Below are 21,796 nucleotides of genomic sequence, written 5' to 3'. Positions count from 1 at the left end.
AAGTTTTTATCCTTTTTGGTGTTCCGTTTTTAGTTTTTAGGGCATTATAATTACAGTTACATGTTTTTTATAAAATTTTAGTCCAGAAATTAATATTCAACTATAGAAGATATCAAAATACGGATTGACATTTCAAACGTAAATCATTTCAGATTGAAATTATGATAGAATTTAAGATGAGTTCCTATGAAATTGTTTCGTTTACTTAAACGAACTTCCATAATAAAATAAGACGAATTCTCGGAACTGATGGATACTTTTTGCATATTCTATGTAATTTAAATAAGGTAAGGTAGATAGATTTGTTTTAACGTTGATTAAGGTGACGTTTTTATTTATAACTTTTTGCGTTTCATAATTAAATCTATCGTTTAACTGATTGATATTTCTTACTATTTTAATTCTTCAGTGATATAAATAGAACTAAATACATAAACAAATATGTATTAATACTAAATAGATTCTAATCTTATGAAGAACTTAAAGCTGATACGAGTATATAATTTGACTAATATTAAAATAAAATAAAAATACTTTGTTATAATATTATCTGAAATGTTTTACAAGCGAAAGTTCAAAAACTTATGTTAGTATTTGAAGTTAATGTTTTTGTAATAAAACTTATTTGTACGAAGGTGCAACTATTCTATATGTAAAGTTTGAAACCTTTCTGAATTTTTATATTTTACGAAAGTCACGTCTCTTGAATTTCACAGACCTTAATTTTGTTTTTCTGTTAAAGTAATTAAATGTACGCTTTTCCTCTGGTAATTGAAAAGGCATTCGACAGTGTTTATAAAAAATCTACTAAAATAAATTCTTGAGCCTTTATATTTATTGCGAGATAAAAACCCAAAAAAACATCAATAGGGTTAATGAAAATTTAATTTCCAAGTTAAAACCTATTAAATACTTTTCGTAAAACCATGGCATATTTTTATTATCAGCCCTATATATCGTTATTGGCATGATATCAAATACTCACCATTTTTTTCATCATCACTGTGTCAATAATCTGTATTGATTCATGCGTCCCTTGAGTCGGAAAACAATGTTATAGTTTCGCTCTAGAATATGTGTTTTGGGGATATTCAACGAAACAGAACTATATAAAACTTCAAAGTTTAAATTAAAGTTTATAACGTTAATTACGTTACCTTACGTTTACGTTTATATAAATTTTAGTCCTTTAAGAAATATAATGTAGAAGTTTTATTAAACACAATAGAAAATAACATACTTTGATATTTGATATGTGAAAATTAATGAACTCATTTCGCAAAATACAAACAAGCAGCACGTGTTGCTATTACAAACAAGTTTGCCATTTAAAATACAAGTTGAATATATTTATTAATAGCTGTGCTCCACGGTTTTACACGCAATAAATTTGTATTATACAAGGAATGAATAATAATGTTTGTAAACTTTAAGTTGTTGTAAGATGTCATAGTCTCAACCAAATATGAACGAAATTAAGATTATTTTCTTTGTCAAATCACCAGTATCTTGATATTCTTTAAAGTAATCAAAATATTAACATTTGTAATTTTGTTCGTATTCAAAATTACTTTAGACGAACAGACAACGAGAGACAGACGGACATTTTCGTAAATTGCAAATGGCCATAATTATTTAAAAAGGCAATTATTTTGAAATCACAGTGCAGTTCCATTTAAACTTGTTGTACACAAAAAAAAAACTTTTCTTATATCTTTTCCATATTATTTTTCTTAACAAGAAAACTAGTTTTACGGTTTATGTAATAACGCCGTGAAATTTATTTGCCAGACAATTTGCAGCGTTTTGTTCATTTTGTTAAACCAAATAGCTAGTTATAATATTATATATGCAAATTCTGTTGTTGCAAATTCCTTGTTTGTTTACGTTTTAACTATTCTACCGATCATTGTGAAAAATTATGTGTCATGGATACAAAAAAGCCTTGGAGTGGAGCTGAAGCCCCCATTTATCCTTACATGTGATCGAAGCCGCTTAATTACACGTGGGCGGAAACTAGTGAGTAACTAGTTTGGTAATAATTTTTTAACATGAGCCGCTATCATTCGCCCGACCTTAATGTATTTATTTAATTGATATGCATTTCTTTAACCGGCTGTTACTGGTAACATTATTCAACTATTCCGGAACTAAAGGACTTTTCGTAATTGTAACGTAAAACTTCTCTAAATAAGAGATTACATAGTATCACATAAATATTTATGTAATGTTTTTTTAATTTATATTAACAGTTGAATTAATTTATTAACATTGATATCATAAGTCAAAAAATTGTATACTTAATAAAAAATCATTAAAATATTAAGAAACGGAATAATCTTCTTTATCCGCTGGAGTCACTATTATTTATATCAATTGTTGTTTAGTCTTTTTAGACTGGACTTATGGACGATGAATTTAATATGTTAATAAAAATATATATATTTCTAATAAGACTGACATGCATAATAATAAATGAATGAATATTAAGAAGGGTTTCCTACCCTGTAGCTACACAGCAAAGTTACAGATGAACTGAATTAACTCATGTAATTTTATTCTGCCCAACAGTCGTCTTATGGTCCCTCAATCTCACTTTGCCGATTCTCACCATAACTTAGTTATAACGTATTCCTTCGTAACAATATGATTGGTGATACATGATCGCCAAAATATGAAATCTTGAAATTGTTTGCAAACAAAAAGTCATTAAAAAATTTCGTGTATAATATAATATTATATAAATAGTATTATCAAGATGTTTTGAATTCCACAATGCTTAAGACACTTCAATCCTTCTCAAAGATTGGGTTTCAAGCCCAGGGATGTACCAATGGATCTACATATGTGCTTGATTTGTGTTCTTTATTCATGTCATTCACGTAGGATGATGGAAGCATCTCCAAAAAGAGGCATAAGCCTAGCTGTAGAACAATTATATTAAGGATGCTGAGATACATTAATATATATTTTTTTCAACAACAAACTTTACTTTTAAGTATTTAACAAATTATTATGATAAGGCATTGAGCTATATTAAGTATACTATGAAAATGCTACGAATGTATTATAATTGCTACGACGCGTAGACGATCGTAGCCTTACAGAGGACATCGCGTTCGCTCTCGCCTCGCGCGGTAGAGGTGTGATAGTAAATAGCAATTACTTTGTTTAATTAGAATCGCTATTTCCAGGTGAACGGCGTGATGCGTCAGCGCCTGTGATGTGCGGTCTAATATGCAGTGGGGCGGTCTCTACTTCGTGTGTCTAGCGCTATGCTGCTTCAACACTGCATCAGGTAAACATTTAAAAAACGTAGTATAAATGTTTATATAAACGTAGAATATACGAATAATATTTTTCATTAAAATACTTATTATGATAATTATCACTTTATACTGATAATTTAGCTGTCTAATTCAAGAATTGTTTTTGTTTTAATTATAGTTTTAATAATTATTTAAAATTATTTGTTTAATTACTACGAATCAAATTCAGAATTAAACGAGAACGTCAATATTTTTTTTCATTTTAAACCAGTCGATAGCATCGAAAGTAAAAACGATCATCTCCATTTATGATATGAGGATATTTATATTTGCAATCATTGTCTATTTATGAAAGATACAATATAAGTAATATTTAAAAAATATAAATGTAGCATACATGTCATTACAACTATGCTGAGGTAGTTTCAGCGATAGACAGACGTTCCAAAAAGATATAAATGTTAGCAATAATCGTGTCCGGACGGGTCGAATTTACCGTAATTAAAATGGGTTGGTCCGTAATGTAACTCTGCAAAACTTAAATGTGTTTTCGGACTTGAATAAAACGACATGATTAAAAGAGGTACGTATGATACTGATGGCTAATTTTATCCTCAGCGGACGGTCGATATATAACTAAAGTGATATACAACTGAGTACATAATATATATATTGAAGAATGTATAGTATAGTAACATGTATGAGGTTAAAAGTACTCGGTTAAATCTTGCCTACAAGAAATACGGACAGATAGCACGCATCCTAACAATATTTAAAAAGTAAAAGTCGCAAAAATACCAAAAAAAATGTAACAATATTTATAAAAGAATATCATAACTATTATTCCATAACATTGTTAGTGAAAGTTTAGCAAAGGAGTTAATCATATATTAAATTAGCAGCCTGTAAATTTCCCACTGCTGGGCTAAGGCCTCCCCTCACTTTAAGGAGAAGGTTTGGAGCATATTCCAATACGTTGCTCCAATGCGGGTTGGTGGAATACACATGTGGCAGAATTTCGTTGAAATTAGACACATGCAGGTTTCCTCGCGATGTTTTCATTTACCGCCGAGCACGAGATGAATTATAAACACAAATTAAGCACATGAAAATTCAGTGGTGCCTGCTTGGGTTTGAACCCGAAATCCTCGGTTAAGATGCACGCGTTCTAACCAGTGGGTCATCTCGGCTCTTTTTTAGTTAGGAGTTAATAAAAAAATATAAAATCTTGCAATTAAGTTAAACAAAGTAATGAACACTTAGTGTGTTAGATAATAATATAAGCTTTTAATGTACCTTTAATTTGTAATTACGTATTAAATATTTTTAAGCAAAATATTCCTTAAAATATAAGATATAATTTTAGGATGAAAACAATACTTTTTTATATCATGCTTTAATAAAATTCAATCAGGTTTCATTTTCAAATATCCTGAAGACTTAAGGATTCCATTTGTAGGAAATTCGATTCAGTCGGCTTCACAAATGAAATAATGTTGAATAATATAATAAATCAATTACCCCTGGCGTTCCATCCGTTTTAAAGCATTCTATCTTTAATTTTATCTACGTCAAGGATACAGAGCATAAGTCAAAGTAAGATAATATTATTTAGAGAAAGGCTTCTTAGTGTAAATTTTTTTTAATTTACACTTGTACTTATTTATTTTTTGTTATCAAAAAATCGAAGTGAAATAAATATTTACGAACGTACTTAGTTGAATATACTGAGAGGTTTTTACGACTTATATTTGTAGGATATAACTTCGTTCAGAAGCTTAATATTTATATGCATTGTTTTAAAAAATAATATATAATGCAATTCAATTGTTTATCAAAGTTGAATTTGAATTTTGTAGAGTTGTTTACAATGTTCGTGCAGAGAATTTTGTTAATGCACCAATTACTTACTACTACGTTTACACTGGTGTACATATCCATAAACCCACATTAGAGCAGCATGGTGGAATAAGATCTAGACCTTCTCTGTAAAAAAGGAGGTCTTAGTTATATAGAGTCTAATATTTTACTCTGTGGCGTATAAATAATATAGCATAGGTAAAAATTTAAACAGATATTGCTGCGCGTGATTACTATTCGTTATTATTGCTTAATAAAAGATTACATTAAATATTTTTTTCTTAAAGGTAATAAAACATTAAACATCGGAAACATAGCGTATCAAAGAAAAATGTACACCGATTTAAAGCTCTGTAGTATAAATTGATAAATAAAATGTCAACGTTGTGATTGCAGGAAAATGACCTTGTGACAGAAAAATTCTGTTGAAATTTACATGACCTGTTCAGAATATTGTTAACGAAATTTATATCGCGATGTTTGCGAATCATATTGCAAAATGGACATTTCAATCAATCGAAACGTTTGGATACGGTGTTGTAAATAAAACATTCATTTGCAGTAGAACACTAACAGTGGTCAACTACTGTACATGTTTTATGTAAAACATATTTCAATTATATTTAATTATAAAAATGCTACGTGAATACATATATTAACAAAATGAATCGAAATTTGAATGTATTAAATAATTCATCTCGTGCAAAATATTTTGTTGGCTGTATTTTTCATGACGTGGCAAGATTAAGATGGCGTAGTTTCTTTTACGTTTATTTGAGAGATGACATCAAATATTTTTATTTAAAACATTCTACATATTTATAGTCTGTCAAATTGTCTGTCGTTCAAAAATATCTCGGAGGCAATATATTGAGTTCCAACAACATTCTCCCCAATCTAATATTACTTCTGTAATAAGTGGTCTCTTTCGCCGGCGATGATTATTTTTGTGAGTATTTTTTGTGAGTAAATACAATTAAACTGCCACGGTTTTTCAAGTAAACATCAGCTAAATTATGACTGAATGAATGATAGACTCATGACTGAATGATAAAAGTTCCCTCTCCTTAAGGAAAATATTTATAAAAATATTCAACAACAGTGCGCTTCAAAGTAAAACAGGAAAATTGCAAGAATACCGGATTATTTACAAATATAAAATAAGCGCATGAAAAGTCTTACTGGGTTTTTATGCATTACTTGCCTATTTGACTTTCGAATAAGATCCACGTGGATGTATTTATTCTTGTGCCATTTTGTCTCTGCTATAATATTATACACAATTAAAGTTATAACTGACATTTATTTTAATTTTTTTTTAATAAATATAAGCTTAAATATATTGTTAACTAATACTTGTATGTAACTTTTATGAACATACGTACAATTAATAACTTTCTGATTAGAAATAGTTTTATACTAAAACAATTTTGCCCAGAACCACTGGATATACCAGATTATCACACAAACGGCATTCGAAGGCGTCGAAGCGATGAAAAGGACGGGCTCGCCCTGTCCAGGGAGATATTCAGAAACATTACCATGAAGCTACGAGAAAACATCAAGAGGGAAGGAGCAACCGACGTAAACGATCATTTATTACAGAGTGAGTATCGATTTCAGCCTTTGAAAGTTAATGTATTACGCTATACCGCACAAAATAGAGACAAAATAGACTACACCATATAAAATTGTATCGTCGGATATAAATATTCGTATACTATACGTCGAATGCTACAATAATAGCAATAAAATGGAAAATAATAACAGCTTAGATAACTAAATCCAAGACAAGAATTTCTTATCTAATCGCTATTAAATTAGTTGTCAACGGATAAGTAGACAATTTATATATTTCAAATATACACATGTTCAGAGGATAGCCGTTAATGATTTTAATGCTTAGCGGCAGATTATCTGATGAGTGGGTGGTACCTACCCAGACTTGCAAAGAGTCCTACCACAAAGTAAAAGTGTTAGACTATCTATTATAACTAATTTTAGTTAGTTATATAATTTATATGAAGAATATGATCTAACAATATATATGATCGAATTCTGCAGGGATTTCATTAAGATCGGCTTAGTAGTTCAGTCGCGATGACGTAACAACCAAACGGACAGTGTTACTTATTTGATGAAATATTCATAAATTTAGCTCAAGCTGTTGCTCTTCGATGTAACGAAAAATATAATAATTAATTAAATGAAAATTTAATTATCTTACAACACTGATATGAATCTTTAGTATTACATACACGTACAAGATTATGTAATAACGTAGTTAAGCTAAATCCTTGAGTTGTGTAAGTCTGTTTATATTTTATAATTTACTCGCGTAGCATCATTTGCTTAACAAACTTAACGCTGTTGACATACCTAAGAGAACTTAATAACTACTTAAGAAACTAATATAGTATGTACAATACGTAACGTAATGAAATTAGTTTTAACAAGTAATGGCTGAGTTTCTTATAAGATAATCCCGGTAGTATCTTCATTTCGAACATCTTCACGCTTTATTGATAAGATATTATAATATCATATAGTAACTATTCAAAAGCGCTTTTATAAGTCTACTTGGGAATATGTACTCGTATATAAGGAACTGCTTTGCATTTAAAAAAATTAACGATTTCTAAAATTTCCTTAAAAACGTAAAATATCAAATGGATTAACGTAATCTTACGATTTTATTTATTATTAAGGTAAAAAGAATGTCAAATATTACCCTCAATAATTAAAAAAACACACAAATCGGGGAGATGATTATTTGTTCGATATCTTTAGTCTGTTTTTCATATTAAGTCTTTTTATTTATTAATAAAATTTACATATAAAATAAATAAGACAGACGTAAATCTATTGCTCGTATCAATTACACGAAAAGAGTGTTTTCGAGCTTCCAATAATATGTGCTCGTAATTAGTATTAAGTTTGATCGAAGTTTGCCGTACTTTGTCGAATGTCGCTCGACACTCGAGTATTTTCACTTTACTATATTATAGGTTTCTATAATATATATAATAAATAAATATTGGACAACATCATATACATTACTCTGATCCCAATGTAAGTAGCTAAAGCACTTGTGTTATGGAAATCAGAAGTAACGACGGTACCACAAACACCCAGACCCAAGAAAACATAGAAAACTAATGAACTTTTTCTACATCGACTCGGCCGGGATCGAACCCGGGACCTCTGAGTGGCGTACCCATGAAAACCGGTGTACACACTACTCGACCACGGAGGTCGTCATATATATTCTAAGCATGAACTACGACGGAATTAATTATATCAAATACGACAAATTCGATAAAAAAATAAAGAAATTTAAAATAAACAAATAAAGTGTATATGTAATAATATTTTAACTGCTTTGTTAGTCTGGCAGCGGAGATTGTATTTAATAGCTTTTAGAGCTACGGATCACAAGATAGAAATCTTCAAAAGTAAGCTGAAGTAACTGACTAAAGTCTGGGAAAGCATGTTAAGGCGTGGCCACGACTTCCCTCTTAACGCGATCGTATTGGAATATCGTTTAATCGGATAATAAAAATACACCTCCTGTTTACATACTGGTGCACTTTAAGATTATCAATACTTTGCATAATTGGTTCTGTTTGAAACAGTCGCTGAGCTCTAAATTCAAACTAGAAGACTGTTATGTTTTTAATTATCTTTAATAACTTAATTTCATAAATTGGGTGAAATTATTATTTTAAGGTTTTTCAAATAAAATGATATTTCAAATTTGTATTAATTTTTTTTTTTTTCAAGATAAAATCTCGGAGTCCCGTCACTATTCACCATATCAAGAATACCATCACTATGAACGACACTGGGGCCCATACTTCGAGGAGAGGAACGTCACTCAAGTGACAGCACATGTCGGATCTGAGGCTCTTCTAAATTGTAGAGTCGTGATGCTCAAAGACAAAACTGTAAGTCATTAGAAACATTTCAAATATAATCTTAATTATGAGCGAGTATTTAAAATCAACTGAATACATAATTCAATTTACATATACATTACATATGTTTTTTTTTCATAATGTATTTCGTTTGTGATCATAAACAATTACCTTTTTTTTAACAGGTAATGTGGCTCAGAAATACAACAGATACGGCACAATTGCTAACAGTTGGCCCAGCGCCTTATGCTGGGGATAGCCGTGTGTCGGTAAAATTTCAATATCCAAACAATTGGAGACTTAGCATCAATCCAGTTAAGTGGTCTGACGCAGGACTTTATATGTGCCAAATATCCACACATCCTCCAAGAACCATATATGCAAATTTCTCCGTACTTCGTGAGTATATTAAACTAATTTCAATAGAATAATATTTGATGGCACATTGAAATACTTCAAGGGAAATCCAAGTGGCCAGATACGATATGCATACAAGTACATGTATACCTGTAATTAAAACGTGTAATCTTAATTTAACTGCTTAATTTTTATTTATATGTTTTATAATTCCGACTACGGATGGTATAGATATCATTTACAAAGAATCGTCAGTCTTTATACTTTGTATCGGAATCTGGGAATATGTACAACAAAAAGAAACATAAAAAAGGTTATATATGTATGACTCGCACAAATATTTACTTTGGTGTACTTTGCTGTATCATGTTCTTTGGATGGCTGTGGATGTGCCACAATGTTTTTTAATATTGAAGTGAAAGTGATAGGGCGTTGAAATTAAAACGAGGGCGACGTTGCTTTATTTGAAAAGTAAAATAAATATCTGACACTTCAAACACCATAAATAGTTTTTCTTCGAGACACGGTTTTGTATGAATCCGTCTCTATCATCACATCACATAATATTACGTTATGTATGTATGTATAAAAAATTCTAATGTCAAATAGCAATAATATGTACCGGTTTGAAGGATGAGTAAGACGTGAAATTTCAGGCACGATATTAGTAACGTACTGTCCCCATGCTCCAATGAACATCAGTTCGGGCCTTACTTTAATAAATACAAAAATAAAACGCTGTATTTTATTAAGAAATGTACTGGTTTTCATTGTACAAGACTTATATATTAGTAAATTATTGACTATTAAGTTATATGAATACTTTTATACGTTTGCATTGGATTTAATGGACTGGCAAGCTATACATGGGGAATTGCTTGATACAAAATGAAAATGCGCGGAGTGATTAATACTGCCAAAAGCAATAATGTTGCAAGGGATAAACGGTAAATGACATTATTGCCTTTGCATTCTATTGAATACATTTTTCCGTATCAATTTAAATGAAGATAAGCTGTTTATGTTTTATTAATGTTGAAGTAGTTTGTATTGAAAAAAATCAAAAAATATAATAAATTATACAAGTTTAAAAAAATGATTCATTTGTAAAGTTTATCATTGAACAAAATTCGAAATATGAATATTTTTCTCAAGTCTGAAATGATTAATTTGAACGAATGCTATTTTAACAATAAAAACAATAAAAAAGTTTCTTTGAAAAAGTTATTTAATAAAATGAAGTATAATATAATATTATATGAGTATATTTAAATGAGTAACAAAACGAACAGATCCCGCAATACTATTGAACCAGTTAAAATATATTTTATAGATTTTATTTGATGTTTACGTTAAATTTTTTACAGCCCCCGTATTGACAATAAATAACGATAAAACTCACGACGTAAAAGATAGATTCTATAAAGCCGGGAGTTCCATTAAGCTTTCCTGCGTTATATCAGAAGAATACATCTCATCTCTCCCCTCTAAACCAACGATGACTACTAAAACATCTCCAACGACTACCACGCCTTCAACGACTACGGAATTGTCAACTAAAATGAGCACAATATTCAATAGACTAGATTTAATGTTAAATAAAAGTTGGAGCGTGGAAACAACAACGATAACATCAACCGTTAGTATAAACACAGCGAAGTACACTGAACCACAAAGTACACTAGAAGTGACTACAGTGAAACCAGTTACGAAAGTCATTGTAAACAATATTTACGGTATTTCGTGGAAGAAACAAGGAATAGACTACAATGAGTCAGTATCCTGGCGAAACATAAGGTGAGAGCTATTTAATTATTGATTTTTATTAAGAAAGGTTTGAATCCAAGAAAATATCACTGAATTTTCATTTGCTTAATTCGAATTGATAATTCATTTGGTCCCGATGGTGAAGGAAAAACACGAATGGAATGCTGCTACCTAAGTATTAGAAGTTGTATGATAGAATTCACTCCAAAATCTTCCACCCAAAAAGTATAATTGATATTTATATTGATCACTATCATTTATTACAATATGTAAAAACTATGATATGATGATACTACTTAGTGATAGGTACGTTGTGTATCTTCGTAGTGTACGATAAAGAATATTATTACAATCATGATATAGTTTATCATGTCAAGAGCTGAAGATGATTACAATATAAGAAATAATAAATGCGGAAATAAGTACAAGAATCACGTTCTCGGTTGAAGATAATAGAAACGATGGATAATATCGAAGGAATCTGGGTTGTGAAAGTCATTCGATATGGAAGCCGGGAGTCGTCCGCTTTCCTGAAATCAATAATTCCTAACAATGGTGGTCTTATAGATGAATAATATTTTACCGTAATAGTTCGTTTTCTTTTTCGTTTTTTTTTTTTTCCAATATCGTGACTCAAATGTCGTTCGATTTAAGGTTTTCATCGTTTCCCATTTGAGAATATTTTGAAAAATTGGAATTTTTCGTCATTGTATATTAAATTTTTTATTGATAAATAATAAATTGTTCTGTGTTCAAATAAGTATGAATTGGTTTAATCAATTGGAACATACAAAATAATATACAACAAAATACAATATTTATACATAAAAAAACAAAGCAGGTTGATGCATATACCTAGCAGAATATCATTCTCCGAATGCAAGTTTCCTCGCGATGTTATCGAACACCACCGAGCACATTTATGTGTAAAATGATTTATAAAAGCACATGAAAATTCAATGGTACTTGAACTCAGAATCATCGGTTAAGATTCACGTCTTCTAAGCAATGGACCATCACGGCACCCCTGGGGCCATCACGGCTCAACGATAAACTATTATGTGATTATTAAATTTCATAAATATAGATCTATTTTATATGATAAAAAAGCGATTACATTTTTCAATATATTTATGCAAATATTATTCTTATAGCGCTACAATAAGCGTGAGCTCGGCTTCCCAAAACGATAGTGGCGCTTACACGTGCCTCCTACGGAACCACTCACAGGTGACAGTCAACGTGCACGTATTAATAGGTAAGCTGGTTTATCGTCTTCATGAAATTATATACATAAGAATACATTTCAATATTATCAAGTCATTCAATTATTCATTTAAATAAAAATCTATTTTTATGCAATGAATTTATATTAAAAAAAAAAGATTTATATTTTATTATAATGATCTGTTTTTATTTCACTTAATGTAGGAACCCTTTTGTATGTGTTGGAATTATATTAACTGTTAAAGTATTATATTATATTAATTTAATTATTATTCGTTTTACCAGGTGAGAATCAAGCCGCCGTTCATCACGATACATGGAATAAAGGTTCTCTTTTCTGGAAGCCGCATAATTTGTGTTTAGTAACTCTGATAATACTTATATTATTTCTTACCTAAGACAAAGCACATTTATCGATGTTAACACTCCAATTTTCATCATAAGAGACCAAATATATCATTACTGTGTAACTTTTGTATTCGAATAATAAATGTAAACTTGATATAGACACATTAAAATGTACAGTAATTAATGGCAAAATCGATTACATTGTTTGTAAACTTAATTTATTTCTGAAAGGACAAGAAATCTGCTTTTAGTCTTATATAAATAAGAAAAAAAAAAACATTCAACTGTTCTATGCTACACAGATAATTAAATAAATTCCATTTAAAATTCAATTAGGCGAGGACCAAAACTGAAGCGGCATTTTGACAAGAACACAAATATGCGAGGTCGATCTATTGTTGTTATATATTTATAGGAAAATACGATGAATTTTTTTATGTCGAAACTAGATTACAATATAGAAGAAATATCTTGATGTTTAAATATAAAATATTTAATTAAAGTTCAAGCTTCGAATTTTAAAGTGTAATATTAGATTTGGTTTCATTTCCGCGAACTTGTAAAGGAACTCACTAGTCAGTTACGAAAACGCTAGACTACTTAGTCGGAAACATTGATGATCTAATGAATTACATAACAAAAAGATAAATGTTTAGAAATAACGTCGATATATTTACTGTTTTTCGAAATAGTATAAAAATTCAACGGCGGCTAATATAACGGTATAAATTCATATTGAAATTTAATTAATAAGCTGGAAGAGGTGTACGACGTACGTGACGACTAGTGACCGTTAATTATAATAATCCGTAACTTTCGTGAAATCCTCAACATCGTGAGTAATGTTCTAAAAAAGTATATTTGAATTTGATCAGTCCATTGGTCTTTGGATAAACGAGTTATTCTAAGATAAATAGCATTTAAGAAAATTTTTAAGTGTTAAAATCACCTAGTATAAACTATGCTGTACATAATAGGAAATATTATTGTTTAATACTCAATATTTTTAGAATAAGATATAAAATATTCAAATGAAACATTACATTTATTTATGAATCATGTATTACAATACAAAATGTACAGTAAGTTCTTATTGAAATTGAATTATGGGAATGTTTAAATTTAAAATAAGCCAGTAATAGCCAATTAACATCAGTAAGATTTATAAATTGTTAAATTTATTTATCATATGTTAATTTTAAATCTGTAAACAGGAAGATTTGATTAATTAATGTAAAATTAAAATAAATATACGTATAAATAATATTATCGACATATTCTTTGTTTCATTTCAATCCATTTTGTATTATATTTATTTGTAAAATGTTTAATAACTAAATTATATCGAAACGTAGTACTAGCGATCTACTTAAATCATAGCGTAAAGAGTTACACAGACATAAGAAAAAACACACACAGACACACACATAGACACAGAAAAAATAATAATACGTAGAATTTCAAATTACATACTGAATCGTAAAAACTATAATCGTAATATAATTGATTTATCATATAATTGATTTATAAGAATATGCTTTTATATGATACACTGAACAAAAATGTCTGAAGTCTGTGCTCGACACAGACATTGACATTAATCATTTGGTCAAGACCAAATATACTATTAACTTATTAATAATGGCATACATTTTGTAATTATTAGTACATCCTGGTTACGAATTTACACTGAAATCGAATGTCACATTATGGAGAAATAAAACAAAATCCATTAAAACTGATGTATTCACGAGAAATGAAGTTTATCAGATTGGCATCGACGTGTCTTGATGAACGGTATTCCTTAATAAATTAAAGTTTAAACATTTTTATGTTCGAGTATTGTGTAAATATTTATTATATGTATAAATATATAATTTTTTTCGAAGTCGGTTAAGCACATAACCTACATCTAAAACACATCCACCTAAAACAGTTTAATAATTCAAGCTAAGCGCATCGTTCTTTGACGGCTGCATTTGTGGAGTGAGTAGTTTATAATTGACAACTCATTCAAATAAAAGGGGAAAGCGAAATTACGAGAGAATGATACCTTTTATGGTACGATATGAATGATAAGTTTAGTATTATGCACTTGTCGAATTAATAATAGTAATATGATATAAGTAAGTAGTTAATACCTAATGGGTTTTGTTTTTGCCAAATAAATATTATATTTACTGATAAAAAAAAGTAAATTTAAAAATAGATTTCCAAAAGACATGAGTTATTATCGACCCGCATTGTTTTAAAATGTTAAAAATGATATTTTCAAGAGAAAATTAAATTTGTTTAATCGAACTGCGATTAATGAAATGCATAAGCAAGTAGATAGAACCAATTCAAAGGCTTTGATGACACGTTATGTATATTTAAGCGAAAACAAAATAAATCTTCAAAATTTACCTCCATTGAAATTTTAACGAAAGTAATACTTAAATAGTCGGTGTTCATATCTAAGTTTTGCACAGATATCGTAATTATAAAAAATAAAAGTGCAGTTACATGAATTGAAAACCTCCTTCTTTTCAAATAACAATTCTTTGGAATACAATACCATAAAAATAAAAAAAATAGCCAAAATGAATCGACAATCCATTATTATATGTATCACATATGAATAAAATAATTTTACACGTAGTTTATAACTGGATCAAATAATTATAACGGATGTTTTATTTTTATTAAAGTCGAATGATGAAGCCTGGACTGATTTGTGAGAAGAGCTTCATTTAAGCTTAAATTCATCTTTTTAGTTCGTGGTGAAGGTCAACACCAAGAAAATTTTCAACATCACATATATTGGATGAAAATGTGCCACTTATAACTATCCACTGACCCAAAGTAGATGAGCTTGGTTGTATAAGTCCCAAAGCCTAGCTGAGGCTGTTACTTTATTTTTTTAATTACTTATTTTTAACAGAAATCAAATGAGAATTTTATTATAAACTTTTATATGTACACCAATATCTGAAACATAAGGACTTTTAAAATATATTTTTTTACAATAAAATTTATACATACAGTTTAATTTTTTTTTTTAATAATGCCGATAATGAAATGGTTTAAGTAATAGGTGAACGTAAAAAACAAATAAACATGAGCCTTAAATATATATACCTCATCCTTTTTGGTGTGAAGTTGATTGTAAGCCGGTATTACTCTACTTAAACAAAATAACAAACGTTATTAACTAACAGAAATTCATAATGTAATAAAACATACAATACAATATACATTTAGAGATTAGCCCTAAACACACACAGGTAAATTATATTAAGGTCGAACGTGACGGTGCACGATACTCGGAGATTTACTTTTCGGTGTACTAAATGTGCTGGAAAAGATCTATACCAGACTTATAAAATGTTTGCAGTATTTTATATTGCTAACGAGATGTTCCCCGCGACACAGTTCTAAAAAATATATTTTTCGTTCATCTTGTAATTTATTCGTTCTTTTCTTAATACTGGCAAATATTTCTATTAGTAGCAAATTTTGTTACGATTACTTCATTGTTTTAAACATACTTTTGCATTTACAATATTAGTATAATATATTGATTTGAAACGTTTTTCAGAACGAAGTTCTTTTACGGGGCTTACAGTAGAATTAAAAGGCAGATATCGTCACGTATGGAAAAAGTTTTATGACCCCCCCCCAACCTTTCCTTGCCCTTCTCTTTCTATCATATATATAATAACAATTTTATTACTTCTCATTTCTATTATTGTATAATATTTAATATATACAATATAGTTAAAGAAACTTTGTTATAAACGGGTGACCCGTGACACCTCTCTTTTTTACCAACCACGCTCTGGTGATATCTGACTATAGATATTGCATAGCAGAATAACCGTTAAATAGGCTACCATCTAAGTGGGCTCGATAATACCTACCCAACCAAAACGTACAGTTTTCGTGAATGCTGAAAAATATTTTTCAGAAAAAATAGAATATATTAAGTTAATAAGTTGAAAATGGCACGAACGTTTTGTTTGTAGAGATATAACAAATATATTAGGAATTTATTGGAAAACATCTCTACCATACATTTTTATTCTACAAATATTAATAATATCCAGTTATTTTTGGATAGTATACAGGAAATTATTTATATTATACAACAAAGGAAATTAGTGCGATATGCGAGTGGTATTAAATCCACGGATACGCTCAACAATTGGACGGTGGTACTATTTAATATTAGGTTCTTACATATGAAATTGGCGTTTTGTGCGGGAGGAATATAAAGTTATTTTTTTTTGTAAAATATATTTAATTAAGTAAAGCATGCACCCTTGTTATCTATGCACTTTTGCCATCTCGTAGGTAGTTAATTGATCCCTTTACCAAAAAAAGCCGATGATGGCGATAATCAATAAACTATTTGAAGGCGGTTTGGACTGCCGTATCTTGATTTTTTTCCATACAAGAAATTGTCCAAATTCCCGAAAAAATGGTAATCTGTTGGAGCAAGGTCCGGGGAGCACGGTGGATGTCGTAGACATTTCAATTGTAGCTCATCTAACTTAGTGTTTTTTTGTTGTGCAGTGTGGTCAGTGTGGGCAGTGTGGTCTTGCGTTGTCGTGAAGCAGCAGTAGCCTAGAGTGATTGACCAATCTCGGTTGTTAGCAACTAGTTCTTTCTTCATGATTTGCAGTTGCTGACAAGCGATGTTTAACATAATCATTTGGCCAGATTTGAGAAAGCTGTAGTGAATGACACCGGCGCTAGTCCACCAAACACTCACAAGTAACTCTTTTTCTGAGTCAATTTTCGTTTAGGGCAGGATTTGGCTAGGTCTCCAGGGTTCAGCCATTGCAGCGAGCGCTTCCGATTATCATACAGTAGTAGTAGTTCATTTTTTCATTACAAGTAATGATTCGATTTAAAATCCCTTCATTATAATGTCGGTTGAGCAAAGTAACACAGCAGTTGACGCGTGTTTGCAAGTTCGATTCACTCAATTCATGAGGTACCCATCGTTCAAGTTTTTTCACTTTCCCGATTTGCTTCAAGTGTATTAATACAGTTTCATCACTTTCCCCGACGCCTGCAGCTATCTTTGAAGTGTTTTGTGATGAATTCGCTTCCACAATAGCCTTTAATTCTTTATTTTCTGCGTTGGTCTCCGGCCGTCTACGGGATTGTTTCTGAAGGTCGAAATTTCCAGAACGAAAACGTTGAAACCAAAATCGTACCGTGCTTTCTTTTACGACACCAGCGCCGTACCCTCATCTATCCTTCGAGCTGTTTCTGCAGCACTTGTGCCACGGTAGAATTCGTACTCGTAAATATAGCGATATTTCATGTTTTCCATGTTGCGGTAATAAAATAAAAAGAATGAGGAAAACACAAATGAATGACTGTTTTCAAAACTCAAATTTACCAGCTAAATGAATTTATAAATTTGAATTCGGAATTCTTAACCAAAAAAATTTAAAATTTCAGATCAAAATGGTCAGTACGACAAAACGCTAATTTCATATGTAAGGATCTAAAAAAAACACATATGGACATACTAAACAAATGAAACGATTTTGTAAAGGATAGAATGATATTATATTCACGAAAAGCAGGAAGCGCTGTATTTAGGTTGCAAGGAAATGAATGCAGGTACAGAGAAGAAAAATAGTGCATTGCGAAAAGATTTTTTGGCAGCCAAACCGAAACTGCAATTATAAAATTTAAATCTTTTTGTTAATAAATATCGTTAGATTTATATACAGTCATTTTACACATACATATATTATTTAATTATATTTATATTATGTATTCGTATAAAATAAAAAATTAATCGCTTTTGTATTGTTTTCTACTTAGCTGAGGAATGTTATTATTAAACATTATCTTTTATCAGTTTGAGAGGGAGGGAGGGAGGGAGGTCCCTTACAATTACTACGTACATAAAATATGTTAATATTCTCTTTTTCAATTACCCTATATTTTATTTTGAGTTATGCCACTTGAGCCTATAATTACACTGGTTCATTCGACCCTTCAAACTCGAACACAAACATTGTACATTTGTGGTAGAATATATGAATCGGTGGTACCAAACCAGAGGTTATTTTTAATTTTAAACTATTTTAAATAAAAACACTTAAATGTTGTACTGCTAAACTTATTTATTTTACTGTAGTAAAACCTTCTTGGTCGCGATTTGAGTGAAAATTCAAGTAAAATTTTAAATAAAACATTTCTATATGTGTGTTATAAATAAGATGTTTCTGACGTTTCATTTTTATCACGTATGCCATTCGCGTTTTTTGTCGACTTTCCAAAAAAGCAGAAGCTTTTCAATTTAGCTGTTTTTAGTGCATATATGTATATATTATACGACACATGCTATTTTCGCTATGATCTTAAACCGGTTGTTGTATTTTTTTACAGATTATGGTGGTCCCATTTAAATTTAACGAAAAATACCTAGAATTATTCATTCGTTAAGCATCTTCCTGAAGGGCGACGAATAAAAAAAAATGTCAATTCGGCCCTCCGGCGATTTCTTAGATCGGACGAAAATTAATTACAATCAACGGCTTTCCGCAAAGACCTTAACTTACCAACATGAGCATTTGAATATTGATTTATAAAATAGAAGTAGGTACTTGGTAAAATATATCAATAGTCATATGCGTAACGATTTTATCGGAAATGATGTAAAATTCTCTCAACAATACTTATTTTTAAGATGAGAGAGTAATATGATAAAAATATTACTAATCTGACAGTTTAGTGCTTGTGATGCGTTCCGCCTGTAAGTATCAGTTTATATTCTATAAATATTGCCACCATCATTTTGCATTTGCCTAAAATTTAGAACTAATTTTAAAAACAAAATAAGGCATATTAGACTGTTCAGGATTACATAATTGCCAAAAGAACATGGTGTTAATATTTCTTGAAGGTCACACGGGATATATAAATATAACTTTATAGGGTTATTAACATGGAAATTGTTTTTGATTGAAAAAGGGTAACTTGCCGATTTTTCTTGGAAGAATCAATATTTCAAACGAGCGGTAGCATGAAATTAAATTAACCTTGTCTAATGACTTGATTTAAAAAAAAAACTGTAAGAGCCTATCTGAATAAATTTATTATATAAGAGTAAATAGGCAAATAGGATACTTGCTGGTAAGGAGTCACTACTGCTATAACAAGTAGTAGTATAGATACTCTGACTCGTCGTAAGAATCTAAGTCGGCCACCAGAAACTGTGATTTTAGGATGGATTGTTTATTTTCATGTGCTGTTAATTTTGCGGAACATGTTGCCCCTTAAAATGGAATATATTATGTGTTATTTTTGTATATATTTCTTCATACATTCTTGTCTTAAGATGTTTTTTTATAAATATCTTCTCCGTCTTTCGGCTTTTTGACTGAATATTTATACATTAAAGGATATGCACAGATTTAAAATCTAAACTTTGTTACACTATTTAAATAACAATTCGCTTATTTTCAGACACTGAAATTAAAGTATTCGACAGGAATAAGGAAACATTGATACATAGTTAATAAACTACTCATTGTTCTAAATCGTGTAGAAATGTTGCTATAAAATTTAATGCAATCTGTTCTTTTTGAACTTAGAACACATTACACGTTATCAAAAGCTTATTATTACGCTCAAATAAATTCCAAACATTATTTATCGCAGCAACTACAAGTTGGAAAAACCATTTATATAAACACTTTGATGAAAAATAACGAAAGAAAATAAAGCATGTTTAGCATTACCTCATTTTGCACGTATTAAAGTTATAACATAATCAGGGCATATAGGAACGTATACCATACTTTGCTCTCCTGATACAAAATAAATTATTATAATTTTGTTTTACATTAGTAATCGTCATCGGCATTTAACATACATACATATATTTACAATACATCGGTTACTTTTATTGATTGTAAAATTCAATTGAACTTCGGTCTTTTGTCGTGTAAACATAGCCAGTAGTTTTCTTATTTATTATTGTATATGTGTGCGACAATAGATGTTACGTTATATACATAATGTTAAATATAGTTAACACCTAACTGATTTGATTAATTGGTCTAATCACACTTAACCATTATATTCAACGTTAAGGTTATTTAACTTCTTGTCAATATATTTTTTTAAAATAAACCTATTAATTACGTCAGCTCTCATCTTATAAAAATAATAATTTACTAGTTTACAAGAAGTTTACAAGAACAAGTAAAGTAACGTAAATATACGAAGGCTCTTTTCTAATACGTCACGAAGCTCCACTGCGGATTGGCTGAAATACAAGTTTCAGAATTACTCCGACACAGCAGTTTGCAGCTGCAGGTTTCCTCACGATATCCTCATTCATCAACGAACACGTTTTGAATTGTAAACATAAATGTAGTTAGCTTGCTTGCGTCTTTTGTCTGAACAACTCTATTGTAGCTGGTTTATTTTAAAATCAACTACTAATGTTTATTTTTTAATTTGTTCAATTGCTTATTCTCGTAATTTTCGTTGAAAATTGAAAATTATAAAAATTAATAACTAGTCGTGTTTGAACGTGATTAATGACATGGTTGAAAAACGTTTATATTTTATTTTCAATAGCTGCTTTAACAGCTTAACTCGGATTAATAAGAACCTTGAAACCTAATCAATAATGTTCATTTAATATAGTTATGATAATATAAAATAATTTAACAAAATAAATAATTTTAAAAATATAATTATAAAATGTGTTCGAACAGAATACATATTAAAATTGTAACGTAATTTCTTGAAAAGTAATTCTTTATTCTGCAATGAATGAGTCCTTCTGTCACCGATGGGGCGGAGTGTTAAATCTTCTAATGTTATTTTCCTTATCATTTATTTTTTAACTTTATTCAAAAGAACAATTATGAAAATTCATTCTGTTTTTAAAAATAATAAGAGTCAGTTTAAATTAACCTTATCGAATGTAAATTGTTAAATATTTTGTGTTAATTATAAGATTGTGTTAGTTAGTTGAAAATTTTCAGCCATATGAATTTTTCAATTAACGTACATAATATATCA

At 29.7% G+C, this 21,796-nt stretch overlaps 2 protein-coding genes across 2 annotated transcripts in view; one reads left to right on the top strand and one right to left on the bottom strand.

Annotated features, from left to right (window-relative positions):
• The window catches only part of LOC113398765 (cell adhesion molecule 1), a 32,225-nt gene extending 18,843 nt beyond the window's left edge, over window positions 1-13,382 (top strand). Inside the window, exons 2-8 of the mRNA XM_026637651.2 lie at window positions 3,195-3,298; window positions 6,568-6,735; window positions 8,913-9,076; window positions 9,232-9,445; window positions 10,771-11,200; window positions 12,325-12,428; window positions 12,683-13,382. Of these exons, the coding sequence (XP_026493436.1) occupies window positions 3,238-3,298; window positions 6,568-6,735; window positions 8,913-9,076; window positions 9,232-9,445; window positions 10,771-11,200; window positions 12,325-12,428; window positions 12,683-12,795 (1,254 nt within the window). The 5' untranslated portion in view covers window positions 3,195-3,237 and the 3' untranslated portion in view covers window positions 12,796-13,382. The remainder of the gene's footprint in view (window positions 1-3,194; window positions 3,299-6,567; window positions 6,736-8,912; window positions 9,077-9,231; window positions 9,446-10,770; window positions 11,201-12,324; window positions 12,429-12,682) is intronic.
• Window positions 13,383-17,126: 3,744 nt separating this feature from the next.
• LOC135193639 (histone-lysine N-methyltransferase SETMAR-like) lies at window positions 17,127-18,071 on the bottom strand. Its single transcript, XM_064217011.1, has 3 exons — window positions 17,968-18,071; window positions 17,731-17,890; window positions 17,127-17,414 (listed from the first exon to the last, which is right to left on the bottom strand). Exons 1-3 carry the CDS (start codon window positions 18,069-18,071, stop codon window positions 17,127-17,129), a joined length of 552 nt encoding a protein of 183 aa, XP_064073081.1.
• Window positions 18,072-21,796: the final 3,725 nt, after the last annotated feature.

Source organism: Vanessa tameamea, chromosome 14 (genome assembly GCF_037043105.1).
Source record: "Vanessa tameamea isolate UH-Manoa-2023 chromosome 14, ilVanTame1 primary haplotype, whole genome shotgun sequence".
In the NCBI taxonomy this organism is placed as follows: domain Eukaryota; kingdom Metazoa; phylum Arthropoda; class Insecta; order Lepidoptera; family Nymphalidae; genus Vanessa; species Vanessa tameamea.
This window is presented reverse-complemented; position numbering and strand designations above follow the sequence as displayed.

Coding starts and splice junctions, on each gene's coding strand:
- LOC135193639 (XM_064217011.1), bottom strand. CDS start 18,071: ATGGAAAACATGAAATATCGCTATATTTACGAGTACGAATTCTACCGT. Junction 17,891..17,967: donor GAGGGTACGGCGCTGGTGTC/GTAAAAGAAAGC, acceptor ACAATCCCGTAG/ACGGCCGGAGACCAACGCAG. Junction 17,415..17,730: donor TGAAAAAACTTGAACGATGG/GTACCTCATGAA, acceptor ATCGCTTGTCAG/CAACTGCAAATCATGAAGAA.